This window comes from Amblyomma mixtum, chromosome 4 (assembly GCF_055824585.1).
Source record: "Amblyomma mixtum isolate Tamu chromosome 4, ASM5582458v1, whole genome shotgun sequence".
NCBI lineage: Eukaryota > Metazoa > Arthropoda > Arachnida > Ixodida > Ixodidae > Amblyomma > Amblyomma mixtum.
Window position 1 is genome coordinate 50,167,077 of NC_143015.1, and position 18,442 is coordinate 50,185,518.

The 18,442-nt window shown below is 45.6% G+C and overlaps 1 protein-coding gene across 1 annotated transcript; it reads right to left on the reverse strand.

Moving 5' to 3' along the window:
- Nucleotides 1-2,492: 2,492 nt before the first annotated feature.
- LOC149346466 (cytochrome P450 3A6-like) lies at nucleotides 2,493-14,607 on the reverse strand. The gene is made up of 4 exons (XM_089541343.1): nucleotides 14,365-14,607; nucleotides 11,501-11,690; nucleotides 7,181-7,389; nucleotides 2,493-3,521 (listed from the first exon to the last, which is right to left on the reverse strand). The coding sequence occupies exons 1-4, from the start codon at nucleotides 14,605-14,607 to the stop codon at nucleotides 2,493-2,495; spliced, it is 1,671 nt and encodes a 556-aa protein (XP_089397469.1).
- Nucleotides 14,608-18,442: the final 3,835 nt, after the last annotated feature.

Below are 18,442 nucleotides of genomic sequence, written 5' to 3' on the forward strand. Positions count from 1 at the left end.
CCATCCCAATATCTCTTTCACACACACCTACTCAACCAATAAAATTAACTTCCTGGATGTTCTGGTTCGAGTAGAAGGAAGTACATTAATCACTAGTGTCTATAAAAAACCCACAGACAGACAACAGTATCTTCATTTCAACAGCTGCCACCCACGCCACTGCAAAACTTCAATCCCATACTCACAGGCCATCAGATTCAAACGAATTTGCTCACGATCGGAAGATTTTCACGAAAATGCTAATCGTATGCGGGACACTCTAAAAAAAACAACATTACCCGTCTTCTATAATCAATGATGCCATTAAAAAGGCAGAAGCAACTAATATTAATCATGTCATTAAGGAATCTCAGCCATCATTACAGCGCTGTAATCTTATTCTAACCTTCACAAATAATCTCCCGAATATTAACAACATCCTAAAAAAACACTTTAATATCATAGAACAGAGTGACCGTCTTTCAAATATTTTCACAACGGTCCCCCAAGTAACATATAGGAGACCAAAAAATCTGCAAAACCATGTTGTCCATTCGACAGTCAATAAACCGAGAGCTGTAGGTTGCACACCATGCAAAAAAAGCCGATGTCAAGTCTGCAAACACATGGAAACCACGGCACTGGCTAAAAGCACCCATTCAAATTTCAAGCATTCTATCCGGGAAGACCTGAATTGCGATTCCAGCAACGTGGTTTACATGCTCGAGTGTGGCGACTGTCGAATGCAATACATAGGCCAAACAGACAATTCCTTCCGTTTCAGATTTAATAACCACCGGTCACATACCCAATCCCTCCCCAACCTCCCTCTTTCGAAACACCTCCGCGAGAAAGGTCACGAGTTTGACAAACTTAAAGTAACAATACTACAGAGTGGCTTCAAAAACACTCGTGAGCGCGAGCAACGAGAATCATATTTTATTTTTAAATTTAACACAGTGCAAAATGGCATTAATGAAACTTACGGCACCCTCACCTCTCTTCCGACGTCAGGGGCCTACGAAATTAAACAAAGCAATACTGACTAAGTCGTCTGAGGTCATACCCCTTTCTGCATGCCACACCTGTGCCACACCTGTGCCGTTTCCCCCCCGGGTGTGCTCACCTTGTGGTCACGCGAATGCCGCACAATTTCTTTTTTTTTTCCTCTTTAATCTCACATTTTTTATATATTTTTTTTCTAATATTTTTTTTTACATTCCTTCCAATACTTCCCCTCAACCAGGGGTGGGTGCACTATAGCTGGGTGCGAAGAAAAAGCACTACTTTAAAGGTTTTCTTTTACCTATTTCACTTTTTTTTTCGAGGTTTCTTCCTTGCTCTGTTCATTTTCCTTTGTTTTCTGTTGTCTGCTCTCTCTGTTGGAGGGTCATATTTTATTTTTTTGCTCTCGCGGCCAGGAGAAGGAACAAGTTTTCGCATTTTTCTACGAAAGTTGTTGCACGGCCACGCACCTGTCGAGCACCTCCCAGCTGGACACGACTGTCAATAAGCAAGCCTGTGGTGCTTAACAAAGCAGAGGCCGCATCTGGACGTTGTATTTTCTGACTGAGTACCTGTTCCTCGCACTCTTCTTTTTTTTTTATGCGTGTGTGGGTCGCACTGCCTCTAATAATTTTTTATGCGTATTTTTCTGCTATGTGCTTTGTGTTTCCCACTTTCCTGTTCTGTGCCCGCCTCTATAAAAGGGGATGCATTCACAATGTAAAATCATTCATGAAGAAGATCGGTCTTTCGATCGAAACGTCGAGTTGAATAAATATGTTTCCTTTAACGAAGCGTATACTTCGCTATATATTCTCATAAGCAGTCTAGTACTTCACGCATTCGCAACTTATATATATATATATATATATATATATATATATATATATATATATATATACATATATATATAAAATTTTATATTGCAATAAAAATCACGTGGAGAATACACGTTAATAGAGTGTTGTGTTACACCCCTTTTGCCCAGTGGGAGCGTTAAACTTAGCCCTTACATGTCTCACTACCCTTAAATTATACAAAGCTGTATGCCGAATCAGTACCAGTTTTTCAGAACCTGAAGTTGAGACAAATAATGGCCAGTGTGTTCTAAATATATATATATAATCTTTATTGCTGTTATGGAACTTGGCAAGCAATCGTATCAGACAAAGACCCCAAGTTTCACACGTGTATCGCTAGATGAAGCAAATAATCATTCAGTCGGCTGCCACGCTAAAACGATTATCAAGCTAGACTTTCTCCACTAGGGAACCCTGCAAACAGATGATTCTGAAAATAAGTTTTAACCCGCTAATATTTTGTGCTCATTCAAACCTGGGCAATTTCATCGGCGCCTACTGCGCCTGTGCAGTGTAACTACTGCGATGAAGGTGATGCCGGAGTGAACATTTTGGGTTGACAACACTTTATTCAAAGCAAATATACACGCAGTAACATGACACGGGCAAATGTGTTACTCTTTTACAGCACGCAGCATAGAGAGACGCTTAAAGCCTCGGCAAGACCTTAATTTTCACACCGCCTCCTGGATTCAGCACAAGGTTCGGAATCTTCAGTGAAAGTTGTTCTTGTACGTCTTCGTGCAGAGCTAGCTCATACTTTTGCAGTACATGGTACAGTGTTGTTTTCACTGCCACAAGTGCCAACCTCTGCGCCACGCAAACCCTTGGCCCAAGACCGAAAGGAAGGTACATGGACGACAACGAACTCCTATTTTCCAGCTTGAACCGGTCCGGGTTAAACGTGCACGGTTCAGACCAGTTCATGGGATCTCTGTGGATGTGCCAGGGTGGCGCGACGATAACAGTTCCTTCAGGAAAGAATTGCCCTAGAACAGTAGCATCTTCGGTACAGTGACGCATCACCATATGCGGCACCGGGGGATACAAACGCAGTCCTTCTCTAACTACCATATCTAGGTGCTCCAGCTGGAGGATATGATCCATCTCTATTGATTGGCAGGAATAATCACTTGCTGAAACATGTGCTTCTGTGCTTCCACCAGAAACCTGCGGATGCGCTTTCACCTCTTTTTTTGAACGCAGGCGGCTTGCGTCGCCAAACTTATCGTTGATCTCAGCCCGTATCTTGTCTTGCTCTTCAGGATGTTTAGCAAGCAGGTAAAGCAAGAATGTGAGCGCAGATGACGTCGTATCGAACCCAGCCAGAACCAGAACAGCAATGTTAGACAGCATGGTGTGGTCGTCGATGAAACGCGCATTGGCAGTCGTCGTCTTCAATACTTCTCCGACTCCCGCCTGTGCATCGATAACGTGCTGAAGTACGTCCCTTTTTCTAGCCTCTTCACCGGATCTACGGCGCTCCACAATATGCAGCACGTTGCTCGTTATCATGCGTATGGCCTTAGAAAACCTCGTGAACGGGTATATCCACTCTAGAACAGAGTGCAGCCCCGGAAAGGCAAACGTATTCTCAAAAGTTATCTTCTCCATGTCTTCCCAAACAGCTCTCAGCGCCAAAACCGCCGGGTCAGTCGCTTTCTTCTGGCTGTTCACCTGAAAAAGAAAACATGTAAATTTTCACAATTTTCAAGCTAAAATGTCAGTGATGAATAAAGGAGTCCGTTCCTTTCATATTTGTTTTAATTCCCCTGCCACCCCTTTTCAGAAGATTCATTGCGCTTTTCGATAAACAGAAATGTCTCTTATTCCTTCAAAATATTTTAGTCTATTTCTAGTCGTTTACAGTTAAGTATGATATTACATTTTTATGCAACATACATGCTTGCAAGCACTAACAAAACAACTTCTCGCTGTTCCACAAGGAAAACAGCACTGCGGCGACATACGCCATGTATGTGGACTGCACGAAGAGATGCGCAGGTGGGGAAGTATAAAAAGATAAATTCCCGCAAAGTACGTGCTAGAAATCCATACAGTGGACGTGGTTCATATGCCTTAATATACTTGATTAACGTTCTTAAAGTTTCTGTATTAAGTCAGTGCTCCTATTTTTTCTTCTGTACGATGCAAATAAATGCGGAAATTAAGCCTGATACGACATTTTTTATACCAGCCAGTGTAGCTGTGCTTCATGATGCTCGAAAGGGAAATCCGAATGCCTCTCATTTACTATACGGTATTTTAAATTTTCATTTAGGTCTATAGGCCTCCTTGAAAGCCATTAATTTTGACGTCATTCTGAACAGACCCTACTTTCACTTGATGTGACCTGGGCACAAAAGAAGTCACCTTAGAATATAGACTGTACCAGTGCTCCTTTTATCCACGAACTGTGAGCATATGCGTGAAAGAAAAGGTAGTTATTTCTTGGAATGCACATCTTATTTAGTATTTGTGCGTGTCGAACTGTTTTGGAATGAAGCTGAATTTTGATGAAAGCGAACATATCACGGCGGTATGGCAAATTATGGTTGATGTTCAAATTACTGCACAATGCTTCATGAGTTGAAATGAACAGTGGAGGAAGCAATAGCCCATTCTGCAGCATCGCCGTGCAATGACAGTCGCCGGTATTACTGAGCTTAGAAGCGTGTGGATTATTAGCAGGGTAGATGCTCTCAGTTGCATGCTGTTATATAGGATGGTGCGTTCGACTGCTCGTTATTGTGTTATTAGTAAGCAAGGAATGCCCACCACCAGAATGTCAAATGTATAGGTGGATGCAGCGCGAAAAGGATACCCTAGAAAAAGTTATTGCTCCCAATGTGTAAGAGCTCTACTTGAAGGTTTTCTTGATATTTGCAGTCCTGCCCAAGTATAACAATGCAGCTATAACGTACGACGAAGGGCGGTGCTATTGTTGAAGTATGCATTAGGGAATCGGCATGGCGTCTTAAATACAACAAACAACCGCGGATACACCCTTCTGTTAGAGGAAACATAAAGGAGCCTTGCACACGGCCTACAGAAAAAAAAAACATCTGAAAACCCTTGGGTACCCGTGCTTTCCCGGGTGACACAGGAAACCTCACAAAAGAGAAGCGCACAGGACGAAAGCTCATCAATTTTGAAGCAACCTGCTTGCTTTAGCGGCCCCAGACAAATGCTCACCACATCGGTGCGAGCGTTCTTGAGTTCATGAACGTTCAACGCACTCTCAAGAGAACTTAATGTGTTCTTAGCTTCCCGTAGGTATTGTTGAAGCCATATTTTTAATCAGGTGGCAACAATTATGGGTTACATTCTGAGTCGCGCGTCTAAATTTCTAGATATAGTCTTTTTCGTCTGGAATTAGTTATATTAAGATTACTTACAGCTCAACCCTAAGCACAGCGTTTGTGCGAAGGTTACCAGTGAGGAGCCCATGGCCGCGTTCGAGAACTTGAAAAACGTCATCGGAAGGAGCGTGGTGTCACTTCTCGATCACTTCGCTCATTCTCTCGAAACCCACCCATGTGGGAGGCCCGGGTACGCAAAAAAAAAACGTTTTTTAAGAGGCAATCTCCTGCATCACTTCCTCAGCATTGAAGGAGGTAGTTAACTCTCTCTCGCCCTAAAAAACAGACCCGGACATGAGTCACTGAAATAAATGTTCCCTCGCTCTCTCTATCTCCATCTGAAGTGGTAAATTGTATTTTCCATAAGCATGCGTGTATAATGAGTTTTTTTCTCAAAAATATCTGCTTTTGCTTTGTTTGCATTTTCGGCTGTGTTACTACGTAATTTCTTAACAACGGCAACTTCTACGCGACCTTGAGGCTTGTTATAAGTGGTATGAACTGTACTTGGCTTCAGAAATTCTAATTCCTTTATTGTCTTTCCAGCTACAATAAGAACGTAAAATGAAATTATTTCATTTAGTTCAGTTTCTTGCCTGTGCTATGGGCAGTATTTGTAAGTCTCCAAGAACGTGTCAGGCGAAATGGCACGCGTTTCCCCTGCTGGCCCTCATGATCAGGGCGCACGTATTCTTGTTTTGCTTAAAGCCAGAATAATTTAGCAGACAAGTGTAAACATTTCAGAGTAGGAAACTGCCCACATTAATCATAAGTTTTGCCGTTATAGTATTTCGATATAGGTAAACTCGCGCAATAAAGGTGCCTTTAATAACACTTCTCTGCAACCAAAGTTATCGGCTCTGTGCTGCGGTTCTGGAACTCTGCCAAATAAAGGAAATTGATGGTTAAATTCTCTATAAGCAGATTACAGCGCTAAGTGCATCTAGGACAGTATCTAGGGCGTAAACATACTCTAATATCGCAGCGGCTCTCCTCCTAAAAAATGAAAAGCTACATCTCAACTTCGTTTCTGTTGAGCAAAGGTGTTTTCCCTCAAAGAAAACCTCAAAGGCATCTCAAAAAGCAAAAGAGAACGCAGTGATCATGCGGTGTTACGTGCGCGCGTAGGTGATAGCTGGCTCTGCGCCGCTGACAATAAGAGTGCGTCTAAGTAATACACTCTCGGCATACTAAGCGCTTCGCTTCCGTATTCACTGAAGTTATTCTGAAACAGAACACAAGGCAGTGATCACTGCTACACCGCTGTGAGCTGTGTAGCAGTGATCAGGGATTACTTCAGGGAGTCTAATAAAGTTTTCTCCCCACTTTGTGTTCTTTCTCAATATAGAATTGTGTTATTGCCAGCGCAAAGTTATGCCCCAGAGGCCCTGCTTAGAGGCAAATGGGCTTTTTTTTTTTTACAGGAATTATTGAGTTATTCAGGATTAAAAAAAAAGAGCTGTGTGGGCAAGAAATGGCAAAAGTGAGCACAGAGGTTAGAAGTACAGTGTAGAGAGAGGAAAATTCTCTCTAGGTGTAGACAGAGGGAAATTACGAATGCTACCAGTTTCTTGCTAGTAGCAAACGCCAGAGTCTCCATGTTTTCTCAGAAGTTGCTTATAATACCGCGCCTTAACTGGCGTTAATAAGGTGGATTGTTGAACTAGTTAGTGCATTGCCGCTTAAAACCAGCAGCAGCGAAGAAACAAACATAAGACACAGCCTCGCCCACGTCTGTGTGTTTTTCCTTGTGTCTGCTGCTTTTCTGCTGCTCGTTTTAAGTGATTAAATGGCGTTTTCTTCTCTGGCAAAGTCCCTATGTAATGGATGACAAATCTAATGCAAGCTAACATTACCAGAAAATAATCCATTTATGAAACCTACGGGTCTCATGACAATAGCATGCCGCATTGGAGCCCTGTTTAAATGAGCAATCTGAAGTATAAAGAATAGTATTATGTGCTAAATAAATACCTCCCATGCCAAGATAGCCTGCGTGAGAATATCCAGGACTAGACGGCGTGAGACTTCAAAAGCATCGACACTTTCTTCTCGATGAGAACATTCGTCCAAGTTGTCCACAAACTGGTCCACGCACGACGCGATGATGTCCGCGATATCCTTGACCTTGCTTGCAGTGAAGCAGGCGTTGAGGACCGAACGAACTTTTCGCCATTTTTCTCCTGCGGTAGAAGACACTTTTCGCTGACTCATTCATGACCGGGTTGATAGCTTTTGCCCAGATTCTTATTTTGTAAATTGACATTGTTTCCTTAAAAAATTAGGTACTTCAGCATTAATAAGCCATCTCCCCGGTTGCTTAAATAAACAGTCCATTTTACTATATTCCGTGTTTCCTTGATTTTGGTTGGTTTGGTTTTTGGGGTTTAACGTCCCAAAGCGACTAAGGCTATGAGAGACGCCGTAGTGGAGGGCTCCGGAAATTTCGACCACCTGGGGTTCTTTAACGTGCACTGACATCGCACAGTACACGGGCCTCTAGAATTTCTCCTCCAAAGAAATTCTAGCCGCCGCTGCCGGGATCGAACCCGCGTCTTTTGGGTCAGCAGCCGAGCACCATAACCGCTGCGCCACCGCGGCGGCTTTTCCTTGATTTGATCACTCCTTTGTTTTTCATCAATATTGTTCAGAACAAAAATCACGGTGCCAGCACGTATGTGCTCGTAAAATTGTAATACACCAAGTAAGAGGAATTAGCCGCGTACCATAATTAGAGTTACTTTATTTCTCGTATAAGCCAGGCGGGGTTTCGAATAACGACGAAATGTCGTGTAAATTTCAGTACCGACGGTTGTTCACTTATCTGGTGTCTAGGATGTCTGTGCACGCTGCTGTTTTATAAAAAAAATTTTGAAACTACTACAAAGAAAAAATCGCCGATGGTTACGCTTCACGGTAACGCTGTTTTTGACCGCAGCTGACACGGTACTCCCACCGTAGATGACCGCAAACGGAACAGACAGTGCCGAATAGAGGCGGCTCTAAGTTTCGACTTGAGCAGCGAGCAATGCGTTCGCCCGCCGATGCGCGTCGCTTAGGGCGAACGACCAGCGCGCTTCTAGACGTTTTACCGCATGAGAGGCGGGCGCCTCCATACTTGGTCGCATGACCTTTCTTCCATCGCCACCCTTCAGGTTTTCTGGTTTCGGCGAGTGAAAGGCGCTGATCCTGGTTTTGCTGTGCATAACTGGCTGGGTGACGGCACGAAATCTTTGTATACTGCACAATGTTTCATTAAACCACCCGATTAGCTCGTTGATGGTTTCGTTGGTTTGGCTTGTAGGGTTTACCGCCCCAAAACGTCTCAGGCTACGAGGCAGGCCTTAGTGAGGGGCTCCGGAAATTTTGACTACCTGGGGTTCTTTAACGTGCACTAACATCTCACAGTACACGGGCCTATAGAAATATGCCTCCATCAAAATGCGACCGCCGCGGCCGGGATTGAACCCGCGTCTTTCGGGTCAGAAGTCGAGCGTCATAACCACTGAGCCATATGGACTGCTCAGGCTTATAAATCAGGGGGAAAATGCCATGAGTTCATAATCACACTCTAGAATATATACACTGGTTTCTCCGAGGAAATCAGCATTGTCTACAGGCGACAAATAACCGCATAACGTTGTAATAATAGCGTGTGCCATGGAAGCACAAAGTGAAGTAGCTATGATAAAAACTTGCATATTTTACAAGGAGGAAAAAAGACCCCTGATCAGGGAAGGCAGAACATTATAGCTTACCAGAAAGAATGAAAACAATGACCAGAATAACCGAAATTGACCTATAAACGAATATTATAGTTCTCACGAAATCGAACAGTGAAAGATGAGACACCACCGAATTGCAGTGAGCATGAAAACCGCAAATATTGTGTCGAAACGGCAAAAAAATTCTGTGTGTATTGCAGAAGATAACGATGGCAGTTGTTATTAATATTAACTTCGAGGTTAACTGCAGAAACAGTTCGCATGTTTTTCAGTGGGCAGATCAATATTAAAAATAGTCGTTGAAGTAGGGGCGGCTAGGCCATAAACTCCAGCTTGAAGTGACGAAGATGCGAACTGTAGACGCAACAGAGAAAAATTGATAGATAGCTGCGGATCAAACAGCTAAATTTCCATATATATATTGCGTTAGGAAAATGAGCGACGATAGATGGAATGTTCCATGAAAACTATCGAAATGCAAACAGAGCGTTCACTGTTGCCTCAAAAAATGAGGCGATATTAAACGCAGAATAAATGTGTGACCTTTCAGAATAATTTTGGTTCTGAGGTTCATTACTGGTATTTTCCTTTCCCCTTCACTGAAATTTCAACGCCCCATCCCATTCAGGGAGTGGTAATCACCATTGGTTCTTTCCGCACGCTTCCAACATCAACCACTTCTATACCTTTGTCTGACAGTCGGCGGTGCATTGCACTTATTCTGTTACTTAGAAACCTTACTTTTTTCATATTAGATGGTCATGAAGCCGCATTTCATGATCGCCTAGTTGATTCTTTTTTGTGATTCTTTTATTTAATTTTTTTGTGCACCCTCTCGTCAGCGCCTTTATGACCGACAAGACCTTGCCAGTGCAGAGTAGTATCTCTGCCCTTTTTCACCACCGAATCAGCTATACATGTGTATATTCTTCAATAAAGAGCCTTTATGAGGGACTCACAATCGAATATCACTCATTTCCACGAACAAGAGAGGCTTAACATAAACTAAAGTATAGAATTTCCTCTGCGTCATTAGTGTTAAACAGAGTTTGAAGGTACAGTGAAAGACACCTTGCACCCAGCATGAGAAACCACTAGCGTTTTCGGCGTGATCGGTAAGACAACCTGAAACAGTGCCTTAGAAGGAGCGCCATAGCACGCATAGCATATTGGACTTCAAATGGCATGAGTGAAAAACGAGATCAGTTATTACGTAAACCGGGTGCTATTTACTCTTCCTTTTCTGTCATCAGCATTCCTCCAGTGCACCAGCGGTGTGTTTGGCGGGATGCGGCAAGGTGTTTTTCTTCTTCGGCGCCGGTGTTCTGTAGAAAACTCCTTAAGCTATCAGGGGTACTTTTCTGCCAAGAAATGAGCGGCGTTTGCTAAAATGAAGCTCGCTGGTAGCCTGATTCTTAAATACTTCTCTTCGTCCTCAGTGAAGCTTAAGAGGCATGCGAATACAACTCTAAACACTACCAGGCACTCACTAGCCGAATGGAACGGGCTGTTTTACACCTTGTGATTTCCATCCAATTATGCGTGCGAGTGTTTGAACGTAAATCACCTAAATAGAGGTGTAGAAAGCGAATTGCGCGTCGAAACGAAAACGACTGGCGCCCCGTTGCCGTGAGATAGTAGCGTTTCGAGCTACTCGTGAAATCGCCTGCGTCTTTAGGCGGCTCAACAGCCGAATCAGCAGCAAGAAAGCAACAACCACGTTACTTTCGAAAGCCTAACATCCATTTTTTCTTTGTGCTCTCTTTTCCATCCATTTAGGCGAGCTCACTCGCATCATCACACCAAGACAGAGAACAGGCACTTTACAATGCCAGGCACCTGTTCCACAGGTGTCTAAATTGGCCAAGTAGTCCGAGTAGCTATTCAACAGGCTACGAGTGGTGCGCCCGCGCCGTGTCACATATGCTGATTTTTCGAAGTTATTCGATCTGAAAAAAAAAAAATAAGAAATTTCTCCCCGATATCATTTCACATATTAGGGAACCGTGTTCTTACGTTATATGTCAGGAGAGCCAATCATTCGGTGCATTTTCGTTTTGGGGTAAATGTATCCGGCAGCCATCGACTTGCTCATCCACGCCAGCCACAGTGTTTACCGAAATTACAGCCGGTATACCAAACAAAAAGCTCCTCTTGTGTAGCCACACTTTCTACACTAGGGCAGTTTATAATATTTCTTCTCTACTCGATGCAAGAGCATCGTTTACCCGAAACCAAGTACGTTATACAGAAAATCTCCGGTTCGTATAGGTTTTTCTATGGCTTTTGCTGTAATGCATTCTGTCCGACGACCGCTAATGCACGCTTGATGCTTTCGCCGCCACCAAGCCAATGAGGGCGCTTTCAGCCCGAGTGAGGCCAATAAAGAGTTCCTCTTTGAAAGCCCTCTTTGCTTTCTTCCTACAGTCACACCGCTGCTGTCACCGCTACGTAATAATATTTATGCCTTATTTAGCGCCTGATTTCTGTTTCCATGTCTGCTCTATTGTCTGTATAAAAAAGTGTCACAATAGACTGCAGTAAACAGAAGTACTTTGTTTGCACGTACCTTTGAGCACAGGCAGCGAACTCGATAACGGCTCAGCATTAATGGCGTACGTCTCACGATCTTGGAACACCTTGGGCGCCTTCACGAAGCATTCCTTGACCAGGTCGACATCCGTAATCACCATATATGGTCGGTCGGCTATATAGAAGCCAAAGACTCTGCCGTACTCTTTTATCCACTGCTCCATGACCTGCACAACACAAGAATGTGGAAATTTGCTCTCTACTCCTCTTGATACGATAGGAAAACAGTGCTATCCGATGTTTATCAAGAACACTGTATACTGTGGGTATACAGAAAGCATGGCGAACAAAATTTAATCCAAAAGTGACGGCAGCTGTGTGGCCCATAGGAATCAAGCAAGGAAAAAGCGCCTCTTCTATATGTGGTGCGTTCAATATTCGCATGAAGGTGAGCCCTCTAACACCGCTCAATATTAAGCCTCGTCCATCTAGCTGTGGATTAAACTCCATGTGGCCTAAACTTCAACGCATTTCCCAGTGAGCCTAAAAGGCCAGCTGTAATAACATTTTAGTAGTTCAAGGTTTCCTGAAAGCCCTGAAGGTAACCGCTTGATATAATAAGGAGTTTCGGAGAGTAAGATAGGCTGCTAAACCTTCAGGGTATGCGGCATGTACAAGCTTCGTAGTATCTGAAATTCATGCATAGGCCTGAAATTCCTGCATAGGCCTCAATTCTTGAAATTACTGCAAGTGCTTATGAAGAATACCAAATTTTTTGTCTGAATAACGCATTGTGGGCGATTAATTTTTTAGGACCACACACTAATTGTTTAGGACCACACGGGCGCTCAAACTGTAGTGTCCAATACAGAACAAAAGGCAGTTAATGGCCTTTTCGAAAGCAAAATAACCAATTAGTTCAGCTACGAAATTTACTTCACAAAGAAATAAAAACAGGAAAGCGTGGTTGAGTTGAGGAAATGATTCATTGACCGAGAAAAAAAAAATTTCCCCCGTTTTGCAAGCAGCCGAGTTAGGTGATGAATAGTTGCAGACAAACGTGGCGCCACTCAAAAAGGGCCTTCTATGGAACGCCCAAGCAGATCAGTAGCGTGCAGCCGAGCTGAAGCGTCGTCTTCCTCCCTCCTTCATGAGCCAAGTCATGCAGCGCGGTCGCATGACTGCGCCCGCAGAATGTATCCCGCAGAAGGTATCGCCTCAATGCCACCATCAAGGCGGAAACTGCACAGAGGCACCGAAATTGCAAAGGCACGTGTGGCGTCTGCACTGAATGTGAACCCGGCAAGGGGCTAATAGGCGTACTACTGTTTCATGCGAGACACGTGGACCAGTTCAGATTTGGCCGTTCGAGAAGAGCGGACAGTTCTTTGCTGGAACATTTCATAGTTCACCTCGCTGAGTTGGCTTAGCACCTAGTAGGGGCCGAAATAGCGGCGCGGAAGCTTTTTAGACAGCCCGCGCAAACATATTGCGCTCCATACAAAGAGATGCGTCCGGGCTTGTAAATCACCTGGCTGTGGCGGAGGTTGCAGCGCCGGGCGCTGGTTTCCTGCTGGTGTCGAACGTGGCGTCTAGCAAGATGACGATTGCTTTCTACGTCACGAAAGAACTGGTCAACGCCCACGACAATTGACGGGGCGGAATAGGCGAGCAGCATGGCGTCCAGCATGGTCAGGGCGTCACGGACATACACCAAACGGAACGGAATTTAGTGCGTCGTTTCTTGGAGGGCGGTATTACACGCTGACGTGATGTAAGGGAGCATTTCGTCCATTTACGATGGTCATCGTCGACATACGTAGACTTCATATCTGCAATGACCTTGTGCAGCCTCTCGTTAGTCCATTCGGTTGATGATGGTAAGCAGTCGTTTTCCTAGGACTGGTGCCACTGAGACGCAGGACCTCGTGTGTAAGAGCCGACGTAAACGCGGTTCGCAGGTAATGTAATACGACCGGGGGGGGGGGGGGGGGGACCGTGGCAAAGCACACTGCGGTGAACAAAGAACTGCGCAATTTCAGTCACGGTGCCACGGGAAAGAGCCTTCGCCTCACAGTAGCGGCTGATGTAGTCAGTGGCAACAACAACACACCGGTTACCCATAGAGGACGCCGGGAATCGGCCTAGTAAGTCCATGTCTACCTGCTGAAATTGGATTTACGCTTGATCGACTGGCTTCAGAAGGCCGGGCGCTTTTGTCAGCGGTATCTCCCGTCACTGACACTGACGACACTTTCTAACGCAGCGTTGGACAACCTCAGCCAGCCGAGGCCAGTAGTACGTGTGGCGGAGGCATCCCAATGTTCTGGAAAAACAGAGGTGGCCAGAAGAAAGATCCGAAAGGTTGTCGTGGCATGCAGTGAGAAATTCCCGACGAAACCCGGTTGGGACTACAAGGCGATAGGCTGTCTCGGTCGGGCCCTAGCTTTTCTTGTAGAGGTAACCGTCGTGTAAGCAAAACGACGACAGTCCCCGCGAGAAGAATCGGGCGGAGACATAGCAGTTTCTTCCAGGTACTCGGTAAGAGACAGCAGTTCACAGTCGATCCTTTGATGTTTGGCGAGGGCGCATGTGGTGACAGCGCCGAGAAAAGCAGGATCGTCTTCGGGCTCATTCGGTGTGCACGGGAGAGGAGCTAGGGAGAGACAATTAGCATTGCTATGTTTCTGCCCTGAATTCTGAACGATTGTGACGTCGAAATCTTGCAAGCGAAGGTACCAGCGAGCAAGCAACCCCGATGGACCATTCAGGTTCGCAAGCCAACACTAGGAGTGATGATCGCTCATGACTCGAAATGGGACGGCAGTACAGGTAAGGACAAAATTTTGTGACGGCCCACACAATAGCCAGACACTCCATTTCCTTGGTGGAATAATTCACCTCAGAATTGGACCGAGAGCGACTTGCGTATTCGATCACGCGTTGTTGCCACTGCACAATCACCACACCGAGGTTGACATTGCTGGCATCTCTGTGCAGGTCCATGTCGGCTTCCTTGTCGAAGTGGGCAAGGATAGAGGTAGATTGGAGGCGGGCCTTAAGTTCGGTGAAGCCTTTTCCCTTATCCTGGCCCCAGAAGAAAGGCTCGGCGTCTATCGTCATGCGAGTTAGCGGCTCTGCCATCTTGAAGTTTTTGACGAAAGTCCAATAATAAGCGCAGAGCCTCAGAATATGACGCAGGCTTCGTTTATCTGTTGGCTGGGTGAATGCGACAACGGCGACCCTCTTTTCTGGATCGGGGCTAACGCACTGAACGCTCACAATTTGGCCAAGAAACTAGAGCTCCCTAAATGCGAAGTGGCACTTTTCAGGCTTGAGAGACAGAACAGCGGAACGATTACCTCGAAAACAGCGCGCAGAAGTTGCAGGTACTCCCCGAACGTGTCGGAGAAAATTTCGACGTCGTCGAGATACACAGGACAGGAGTGCCAGTTTAGGTCAGATAGCATAGTATTCATCAGACGTTGAAATGTTGTAGGGGCTGAACGTATTCGTAAGGAAACACCTTAAATTCGTAACATCCGCCAGGACTAACGAAGGCGGCCTTTTCACGGTCACGCTCGTCTACCGCGATTTGCCAGTAATCGCTACGCAAGTCGAGTGGCGATAAGTAGGTGGCGTGGTGGAGGCGGCCTAAGACGTTCTCAATGCGCTACAGCGGATAGACTTGCTTTTTGGCAGCGTTTTTGAGACGTCTCTAATCTACGCAGAACCGTAGGCTGCCGTCTTTCCTATTGACGAGAATAACAGATGATGTCAAGGGGCTAGTCGATGGTTGCATGACATCGTCGTGGAGCATTTCGGCAACTTGGCCGCGGATGGCATCACGTTCCTTCGATGAAACACAATAAAGAGGCTGACATAACGGTATTTGGTCACTATCGACTATAATGCGGTGCTTAGTTATCGGCGTCTTCCGAACCTTGGATTTTTACGCCAAGCAATCGCGAAGAGAGTCAATAAGGCTTTCCACTCGGTGTTTCTGGTTGGTCAGAAGGTCTGGGTTCACGTCAGCCTTAATGGCTGCTGCCGTGCCCTGTTCCGCTGTTCCGGGCTCCGTTCTGGTGGATAAGGCACATTGGCCGGCATGCTCGCCAAGGTCTTCAAAATGAGCAATCACCGTTTTTTTTCTTCAAATGTTGAGGTTCGCAACTAAAGTTGGTCACTAAGAGCTCGGTGCGGCCGTGAGCAAGGTCGACAAGGGCGCGAGCAACGCAAACTTGCCGATACGCGAAGAGAGTAGGAGTCAGAAAGGAATGTCTGCACCTGTAATAATGCGAATTTAAATCAAGCGAACCACTCGCATTTTTTTCTGACTAAGAAGATCGTTCGCTTACCTGCGCATTCTGCAGTAATGTGCTCGACAACGCACAAAAAATTCCTGAACAATGCATCAAAATGCCTAAGTCACGCTACTTCTCAGGACTGAAACGACTTGCGCATCGCAAGGAAAATAAACATTCTATGCTAAAACGTGTCGAGAACCTCAGATTACTTGGCGCGATACTAAGTATTGCTATTCACCTATTATTATTAATAATAGATGAATACAGCTACAACTACAAGCTCTGAGCTACTGATAACCATGAAAAAAATTGCAAACTGTGAATTGTGGATTCTAACATACTTGAGCGACCCTTGCTGTATAAGGGACGAGTTGTGGTGGGCTGCGGATTAATTTAGATCACCATTGACGTGCGCCGACATTGCACAACACAAGGGCGTTTTTGTATTCCGACGGAGGCGAAATACTTCCGCCTGGGCCAGGACAGAAGCAGCTAAATTCACTTTCTATAACGCTTCTTGTTTACCCGCGGATTCGTGGTTTTGAAGGGCTTTTACAGCATATGACACCACCGTTCAACAAAAAGTTGACATGCAACCCAAGATTACTTCAATGCGATTCTTTTTCCACTGCATCCAGTTTCCCCAAAAGAGATCTGGTTTTGGTCCTGGAATGCCGTGCCTCTTGAACAGACCATGTCGATGACGGCGGTGAAGCACCCATAGGCACACGGTAGGGGCTGCTACAAGAAGAAGCGCTTGAAGAATAAATGGGACGTCGCTCCAGGCCAGCATTTCAGCCGATTACAAACGTTGTCCGGGTGGTGTTAACAACCTGCAATCAGAGAGGGGAAGTTGCTCAACTAGTTTCCTCTACAAAGTGCACTTGCTTTGAAAGCGCATTAGCATCGCTATTCGCGACTGCGATGTTAGATAAGGAGTAATTGCCCCAATCGGACCGTCGTTTTGAGGGTGAGGCATGCATAAATATAACCTAACAAAACTGCATTGCATTTAGGGTTCGCACAGGGCAACATTGGCGGGTTCTAATTTCTAACAGAGAGATATCTAAGATATTTCATGCGAGGGAGAGTATACTGCACTAATAACGTTGAAAAAACAGTCACTTGTGCGACACTATTTTTGCATCAGTACTGGTCGTTTGTGTGTTGTCGGAAAGTTTATTTTTCCAAATACCGGCGTGTCATATGACGCAGGAAACAAACATGAACTGGCCGAAGTATGTCGATATGCCCCATTAAAGGTGCGTGTGGCGTATCGTAACTCGCACTCTTGTGGTGGTTGCAGAGTTTTAAAAAGACAGTGCAACGAGATAATTTAGGGCGCACCAGTTGGGCGCACGTTCCGTCCTTGAGCGGAGTGCCTTGGCGCCGGCCTAAGCCTAACCGAGCGAACGAGCGCATAGGAGAATAAAAGAGAGTGGACGAAGAGCGCAGAGAAAGACGAAAGACGGCGGTAGCGAACAGACCTGGAGGAAAAAACGCGTAGCGTGAAGCCAAGTCACGCAGCGGGGCCCGCGGCAGAAAGAAAAAAAGAAGGAAAAGATTGTTCTCAAGCATGCTCGTAGGCTCGGGCTCCCGCTAGCGCGCCTCAGCTCACGGCCCTGGTCCTCCGGCGCTCGCGGGCCTACGGTTCTAGATGGTTCGAACCCTTTCGAGAAGTCATGGGAACGGAGACGCAGCTTGAGGCGATCTGCAGCTCTTACTCTCTTATCGGCGCCGCTCGAATCCAGAAATTTCTTCCATGGCTTTTGACAGCCCTATACGGATCGTGTGCGGGCGTCGACGGCTTGATTGATGTGCTACCGCCTTCGTCTTGCGGCGATTGTCTCTTTCCTCTTGCCCCCCGTCTTTCTGAGTCGACTCCTTATCGACTCCTTATCGAAAAAAACCTAACGTGGTGGAAATCCACAATAAGCCATTCACTCTACGGCATTCCTGGGACTTTAAGTATGGCACCAAGACGTTAAATCCCTCATACCGTAGTATGCACAGGTGAGACGAAAACCGGAGACACATCGGGAACGTTAACAGGACTTTAAGTCAGCGCCCTCACATGAAGCATATGCTTGAGAGAAATGCGCCTTTTACTAGCCCTATCATGCGGTTCTATTCACCCAGGCGTTTTCTTTGGATGTGATTTTTTTTTTGTTACTAATAAGCCCCAAGGTACCGCTGCTCACCTCCGTGGCCAAAGTACGCTATCTGGGCGTGCGAGTCAGCACGCGCGAGTTGTTTTTTCAGCCAATATACTTGGCGATGCTATCGATACAAAGCTTGAGGCTTAGGTTCTGTATGCTGTTAAATTTCAGGCACGGTATCCACACCGCAAATAAAAAATAACCCCAACAGGAGTATAAATGGCAGACGTCCTCTTTTAAATCCTTATTACATAGAGCTCAAACCAGCAATAAGTACTGCAGTCAATAAATCAGGGTGTAAAATAAAGCATTGAGATGATATTACTGCTATTCCGACCGGGAGTACATCCGGATGAATATTGATTCGAACCCTAACGGGTTCTAGATACTCCTTTCTGAGCATCTTCCTGCCGTTTAGCGGCAGCTGTCAGTTCGGCATGGTAACCAGTGACGACGCCGGCTTCCTCGTCGCTCCTGGTTCGCTTCTCGCCTCGCTCTTGCTGCTTCAGGCAC

Excerpts from the sequence above, each read along its gene's own strand:
- LOC149346466 (XM_089541343.1), bottom strand. The coding sequence starts at position 14,607 with ATGGCAGAGCCGCTAACTCGCATGACGATAGACGCCGAGCCTTTCTTC. Across the intron at positions 11,691-14,364 it reads GCTCTCGGTCCAATTCTGAG|GTCATGGAGCAGTGGATAAA; the intron begins GTGAATTATTCC and ends TGTGTTGTGCAG. Across the intron at positions 3,522-7,180 it reads AGGCTATCTTGGCATGGGAG|GTGAACAGCCAGAAGAAAGC; the intron begins GTATTTATTTAG and ends TTTCTTTTTCAG.